The 7,948-nt window shown below is 38.4% G+C and overlaps 1 protein-coding gene across 1 annotated transcript in view; it reads right to left on the reverse strand.

Annotated features, from left to right (window-relative positions):
* The window catches only part of DENND6A (DENN domain containing 6A), a 90,324-nt gene that overhangs the window by 22,308 nt on the left and 60,068 nt on the right, over positions 1 to 7,948 (reverse strand). The window contains exons 10-12 of the mRNA XM_007937267.2: positions 3,501 to 3,623; positions 2,912 to 3,007; positions 632 to 726 (exon numbers count right to left, since the gene is read on the reverse strand). Coding sequence (XP_007935458.1) covers positions 632 to 726; positions 2,912 to 3,007; positions 3,501 to 3,623 — 314 coding nt within the window. The remainder of the gene's footprint in view (positions 1 to 631; positions 727 to 2,911; positions 3,008 to 3,500; positions 3,624 to 7,948) is intronic.

Genomic DNA, 7,948 nt, shown 5'->3' on the forward strand with positions numbered 1-7,948 from the left:
CCCTGAGCTGTCTCCCTGTGCATAAACAGCCCTTCTTCCTCCCATGATTGTTCTCTCCAAAGAGTGTATTTACCTCAGGTAAATGTTCAACTCCTATGCCTGTCTTTTGCTTGGCTGGAAGCCACAGGTGTGATCAAACAGTATTTCTATTATCAGTTTTTTAAGGAAATGCCATACCATTTGCCACAATGGTTGTGAAAGTACAATCTTACCCATGCCAGTGTCACAGAGATATATAACATTTGTTCTCACACCTGGCTGAGAATTTTGGCCAAATCTTGAATAATTTGAGCTTTCTACAAGGTTTTACTAAAGTAGTGCTGGAAATCCCTGCTTTATATTTAATGCACATATAAACAACTCAAATTTTTGAAGTTTCATTTTACTGTAATTCATTCAGTACTCAGAGCACCATAAATGCAGTTTTTGGTAGGAGAACTGCTGGGTTACACGAGAAGCAGCATACTTTAGTGGGTAGTTACACTCTTCTTCAAAGGCCCTAATTCAAGGTGCCTAAAAGGTCATCATCAACATAATTAATAAGGAACAAAGGGATGAGAACAAAGAGGAAGAAATCAACCTGCTCAGCCACATTACACACTAAAAACATAATACCATGTTTATACTGTACCTGCAGGCTTAAGGTCTCCTATTCGAATAATGTGTGGCCAGTGCTGGAGTGTTTTAGCAAAAAAAGGATTGGTTACTCCTAATATGACTGAGGGCCTATATAAAAATAAGATAAAACAAAAACAAAATGAGAAAAAGACGAATGTTCTATTAGTGAAGAATAGTTCACATTTCTTTTGATTGAACACTAAATAATCTTTTCACTCAATGAATTACATACATATCAACTATGTACCATTAGGAGCTCTGGTGGCGTAGTGCTAAAGGCACTAGACTACTAACCAGAAAGTTGGTGGTTCAAACCCACCAGCCACTCCTTGGAAGGAAGGTTGGGCAATCTATTTCTGCAGAGATACCGCTTGGAAACCCAAGGAGGGGTCACTATGAGTCAGAGATGACTCGACGGCACATAACAACAACAACAATGTACCATTAGCACTAGCCATATAAAGATGGTAAGACGTTATACTTCCAAGAGCACACAGACTAGAAAGAAGGGTATACATACCAAATTATGATGCCAGAAATCAGAAGACAGTAAAAGTGGTGGCAAAAGCACAATAACCACAAAGGAAAACCTATGTCTACCAGAGGGTTAAAGGACAGTTTTGCAGTGAGTCATGAAAGATAAGGAGAAGTTGTTTGCCAAGTGGATAGTGGGGGAGGGGGTAAAGGTGATACAGGAGAAATGAACAGTATGTACAAAACAATGACATGAGACCATGGTCTCTTTGTAGAGCTACAAATAGTTTAGCATTCCTGGAGTACAAAGCAGGAAAGATGAACAATCAGAATTGAGAGCAGATGGGAAGATGTCCAGATCATTAAAAGCCAAGTTAATACACAAAGCAGTTTAGGGGTTAACTTGGAAGTAAAAGGAAGCTACTAAAGAACTGAGTGGAGGAATGCACCACGTGAATGAAAACGTGAAGATCACTCTAGGCGAAGTCTGGAAGACACCCTACAAGGAGGGAAGAAATTGGGGAAAGGCCAGTGTGCATATACAAGAAAAACCAGAAGCATTTACTAGAAAGGAAACTATGGAAAGAAGATCATAAATGTTATGAGAGATATTTAGGATGTTGACAGAACTTGGTAAAACATGATGCAGAACATGTTAAGGAAGAGAAATTTATGACAACTCGTAAGCTAAATGAAAAGTATTGCTACTCATGCAGAACTTGGTAAAACATGATGCAGAACATGTTAAGGAAGAGAAATTTATGACAACTCGTAAGCTAAATGAAAAGTATTGCTACTCATGACAATAGAAGAGATAGGAGATTGGGGAGAGAAGAGAGGGAGACAAAAAGAATTCAGTCTGGACATGTTCAGTGTGAGGGATCAAAAAGATGGGCAGGTGGCAATGTGCTGAATAAATTAGATATATAGGTCTGGACCCTGCAGAGATCTGGCCTAGAATGATATATTTCAATCATCAGTATATGGATATTAACAGTAATTATGGGTATAAATAAGACCGTTTAGAAAGCAGTATCAGTCTGAAATCAGAATTCAGAACACACCAACATTTAAGGAATTGGCAAAGAAAGAGAAGTCTACAAAGAGAGACTGAGACACACAGCCAGACGGTCAGGAGATGGTGGTATCAAGGATACTGAAGGGTCAACAGCTTAAACGTTTCAAGAAAGAGCAGACAGGAAAAACAGGACAAAAGTGTGCCCACTGGATCATGCTGTGAGAAATGTCTTAATAACTTAGACAAGTTGTCAGTGGAGATGAGAAGTCAATCTCCAGTGGACCAAGAAGCAACCAGAATAGCAGTAAGTGGAGACTTCTGTTGTTGCTGTTGTTCTAGAAATTCACTTACAAGAAGAAGGTGAGCAATAGGGCAAGAGCTAAAAGGATAATGAAAAATTATCACATTAGATTAGAAAGGTAAGATTATAGACTGGGAAGATTTTTCATATTTATATGCCAAGTCACTGAAGAGGAAGAAAGAAAAGAAAATTACATAAGTGAGAAGATATAATTGATGCAGTAAGGGGGTTCTGAGGTAAGGGAGGAAGACAGAATGGAAAGTTCAGCTGGGTGGCTACTGATGACAAGACAGTATCAATTACTAAGTAAAATCACTCAGAGAAAATAAGATACTAATTCTTGAAAACTGAAATTATTAGCAGCTCTCCAAAACTTCCTTTATAAAATTAATCTACCTACAAGTTTGAATTTTAAATTCAACTTTAAAATTTTCCCAAAATAATTCTAATTTTGGACATAAAAGAATACTTGAGCAAGAACAGTTATTCTGTTTACTCACGGGGCTTGTGTACGAGTAGTATATTCTTTGAATTCACTATCATGAATCGTGAAATAGGGTCGGAAATCACTGCAGTACTTTAGTGGAGAAATACAGCTGTGGAGCAGGAAGAACATGTAAAACAATGGACACAGAGTCCCTACTCAAAAATTATAAAACATCTATACAGTCTGTACACACAGGATAATTTATTTCAATAAATGGTAAACTCACTTTGGGAAACTAGAAAAGCAAATAGAAATACATAATGTGGAATGGCAAACTGAAAGAACACTGGGTTTGGGGCAGAAGATAGGGTAGAATTCTGGCTTTCCCATTTTACTACCTATATGCCTTTGACTGGCCACTGGCAATTCACACAGATAATATTTATCAAGTGCCAGTATGTAAATGTATAAATATCCTCAGTGTTAAGAACAACAAAAACATGGTTCCAGCCCTCAAAGAAACCTAATCACCTTCTCATCCATAATATGGTGATATTCTTACAGGGTTGTTGTATGTGAATCAAATACAATAATGTGTGCAGAAAAATTTCACAGACAGGAAAGTGCTGCATATATCACAACCAGAAACCAAATACACTCACCTAACAAGTGCCAATACAGTTTCTGATGACTCTGATGGTGACGGTGCCATGACCACAAGGGGTTCTCCCAACAGCACCAGCTCCCAAAGCATCTGACTATGGAGGAAAACTGGGCAGAAACACCTGAAAGTAGAAATCGTGATTTCTTCAATCTTGTCTTTTAAGTTCCTATATCATTAATCTAAAAGCTTTACATTGGTATACACTCTTCCTAAAGTCTATGTCTTGAACTCATACAGGAACTCATTTAGAATATGGTGACAGAAACAGACATAAGTCCCTTTATCTACATAAAAGGATATATTGATTTGATTTGATTCCAATTTTTATAAAAGTTAATGCAATATAATGAAAAACAGAATAACTGACAAACAATGAAGTATATAAAAAATTACTTTTGTAACAAATGATAGATCTACTTTATCAGTATTTGCTACATTTGAATTATTATTCTATTTTGAAGGAAACAAGAAAAATTAATTTTCCAAATTAATTGGATGTATTTATTTTATGAGCTTGATGCTTTCAATATATCATCCTATCTTATCAAAAGAATGATAAAACAAATCAGGAGGAAGAGTAGAAACACCAAATAACAAAATTATATCCTGAGTAGATACAGTCCCTCCTGTCTGAAATACTGTCAATTTTTACAGTAATCCTGGGATTTGGTAAAGGCCTTTGAGGACCACCACAGTGTATTACAAAGACCCAGACACTGGCAATGTTTACTTATTCATTAATTTCCTCCTGGTAGGGTCACAAGTTTTTCTAGATTACACAGGTAGAGAAAAACAAATACTTATGTAAATATCTGTGGTAGTTAAGATTGTGTGTCAACTTGGCTGGGCCTAGTTGAGTGGCTGGCAGTTATTCCCCATGATGAGACTGGCAATCAACTCCATGGGGTATCTACTACAAGCAGCTTAGTAGCTGCTTTAGGAATGTGGTCTGCTTCCCATATATAAGAAGCAGCTTTGGGAATAGTCTCTAGTTTATGGCATGCTTGAATACTGTACCAACACGAGTCATCATTCAGCAGTCTGCCATGCTCTGCAGACGTTGGGACTTTAATTGGATTTTAATTAGTGGCCTGCCATGTTGTTTGGTAACATTGGGACTGTGCCTTTTTACTTGTCAACCTTGGGTTTGTCAGCCTCAGCAGCCAACAGCTATCTGAGTGACAAAAAGCCTCCAGCTTCAGTGGGCCAGGAGCAGAAGGCAGAGCTGAAGCCCAGGATTGAAGGACTTTCACCCAGCCTCTAGAGCTTGGCACTTTGAACTTGGACTTAAAACTTCCAAACGATAAGAGAATAGACTCCTGTTTGTTAAAGCCATCCCATTGGTGATATTTTCTGTTAGAGCAGCACAGAGGTTAACCGGTACAATACCATAAACAATCTACCCAGCAACACACAGACACACAAGTGCAAAATTATGAAAAAAAAATTGTGGAGTGGAAATCAGGGAGAGTTGATTTTAACTATTCACAAGCAAGAAGATAAATGGTGAAGTGTACCAAAAAAAATCTCAAGAATAAGACAAAGGATCTCTTCCCCCTTTCTTCCTAAACAATTCAATTTTAAAATAGAACCAGGTAAGCAGCTCTGCCAGAAGGGAAAGGGAACCACAATGGCCAGGAGCAGGATGTCAGAACTTGTACAAACTAAGGTGGGTGTCCACATAGAAAGATGGCCTGCTGCTGGAGCCCAAACATGGTGAGAAGGGTGCCCATGGTCTGGCTTAGGGTGATACAGCTCAAGTTGTGTGAGGAAGATGTCCCCATAGAGAGGCTGCCTGGTGTGAAATGTCAGAGCTAGAGAGGGATGAGGCAATTGTTCATTAAAAAAAAAAACCTCATTGCCGTCGAGTCAGATCCAACTCATAGCTACCCCTCCTTGGGTTTCCCATACAGTATCACTATAGAAGTGATTGCCCAACCTTCCTTACGAGGAGTGGCTGGTGGGTTTGAACCCCCAGCCTTCTGATTAGCAGTCAAATGCAGGACCAAATGGTACAAGGTGTCAAAGCAGGAAAATGAAGGTATCCTTGTTGAGAGGTGGCCTGGAGTGGGGTGTAGAAATATAAATGGCAGATGGAGTAAGAAGGGCATTTATGTAGGGGTTGGCCTGGTACGGGGAATCAGAGCCCAAGAAGAAAGAGGATGGCAGAGCCTGAATAAGAGAATGGAAGTGCCTGAATAAGGGAGAAGGGTATCCATGTGGGTCAGCCTAGCAGGGGGAGTGAGACCCTCATCAGGATAAGCAGAAGGGCAGCTGTCAAAGCCCAAGAAAGTTAGGCAGTGTTTGTGCAGGGAAAGAATTGCAGCAGAGAAGACAGATTGGTTACTAATAAAGCAAGTGATCAAATAAGTAAATAAGAATACTACAAGGCAGTTCCTCAGTCGGAGAAGAGAAATATAAATACAGAAAGCAAGAAAATTAGAATGAACCTTGTTGTGCGGGACTAAAATTGGAGGTATTGGTGTGACTTTATATGCATATAGAAGTAAATGTATATGTAAATGTGTATGATATGTACATGTATGTATATGTATGCATTTCTACAAACACACACACTAAGAGGACCTAAAGACAATATCCCAATAATGAGCACACTTAGTGTCCAGACCTTGGCTTCTACAGCCTACTCTCTACTATAAAGAATCAATGCTTCTTGGAGAAATGGTCGCTTATAGGCAGGGACAGAAAAAAATACAAGGTAAGTCTGGCAATAACACTAGGGAAGTACATACATCTTAGAACAATCAACCACACCAGATGTGGACAACATTTGCCCAGAGATAAAGCTCAGAAGGCAGGGAGGGATAGGAAAGAAGGATGAATGCAAACTGTAAACACAAGGAAGTGGCAAGAGTGCTATTACATCATGAGGATTACAATGAATGTCACAAAACAAATTGTGTATGAACTGTTGAATGGAAACCAATTTGCTCTGTAAATGTTCACACAAATCATAATACAAGGTCATTTAAAAAAAAATCTGGCACCCAAAAGAACTGAAAACATACATCCACATAAAAAATTATACATGAATGTTAACAGCAGCATTATTCATAATAGTCAAAAAGTGGAAACAATTGATGAATAGCTAAACAAAATGTAATATATCCATACAATGGAGAATTATTCAGACATAAAATGCACAAATCAATGATCCATGCTTCCACATGGATGAACCTAGGAAAGATGCTAAGTGAAAGAAGCCAGATACAAAAAACTACATATTGTATGATTTCACTTATATGGAATGTCTGGGATAGACAAATACACAGAGAAAAAAGGACAAATTAGTGATTGTCAGAGTTTGGGGTGAGGGGAGAATTGAGAGATATGAGGTTACTTTTGAGGGATTCATTTATGTATTCATTTGTAGACTCCCTATGCTACAGAGTCAGGTTGTCTGTAACTTTTATGGAAGCTGCTTGCCAGGCCTGGATCTTCCACAGTATCACTGACGTAGTGTGAACAGGAACCTTTGGTTTACCAGCCAAGTTCAGATAATCCCCATCACCTACGAATCTTATGAGGTTACTTTTGGGGTAACGAAAATGTTCTAAATTAGACAGTGGTAATGGTTACACAATTCTGTAAATATATTAAAAACCATTTTACAAAGATAAATATTACGGTATGTGAATTACATCTCAGTTTTCAATAAAATTATGAGATAAATAAAGTTTTGAACATCTTGTGCCAACAAGCAAGGAAGTGTTCAAAGAATGACAAGAATATATGAAAAGCATGCAAAAGCCAACCCGAAGGGGGTTCTCACTGGCCAAACTGGGGATAATGGGAATATTAGAAGAGATAATAATAAATGGATCTCAATCCACTGAAAAAACAACTGACCCAATGAAATGCAAAGTCCATACAGATATACCATTGTATTACATACATACTATCTATATATACAAATAGTGTGGTGATTTAAATTAGGACCACAAATTATTTGACATTCCCTTCAAAGCATGAAACCTATTCCCACCCCCACTGGTATAGGCTGGACTTAGTGACTTGCTTCTAATAAACATAAAAAAGTGAAAGCAACAATGTACAACTTGAAAGTCTGGGTCATAAAAGATATTGGGGCTTCAGCCTTCTCTAAAATCCCTCTGCAGAAAGTTTGCTACTAACACTATGAAAACATTCAAGCAGTTCTATGGAGAGGATCTGTGATCTCCAGCCAACAGCCAGTAAGCAAGACTTCCAGGGAAGCAGATCCTCTAGCCCCAGTCAAGATCCTTCAGCCTAACCTTAATTGAATGAAATCACAGCTGCCACCCTAACTGGAACTTCATGAGAGACTGAGCCAGAACCACCTGTTAAGATGATCCCATACACTGCTGGTGGGACTGTAAAATGGTACAACCATTGTGGAAAGCAGTATGGCGATTCCTTCAAAAGTTGGAAATACAAATACCATTT

The sequence above is a fragment of the Orycteropus afer genome, unplaced genomic scaffold (genome assembly GCF_000298275.1).
Source record: "Orycteropus afer afer isolate SDZICR_OR568_19922 unplaced genomic scaffold, OryAfe1.0 scaffold00041, whole genome shotgun sequence".
Taxonomy (NCBI): Eukaryota; Metazoa; Chordata; class Mammalia; order Tubulidentata; family Orycteropodidae; genus Orycteropus; species Orycteropus afer.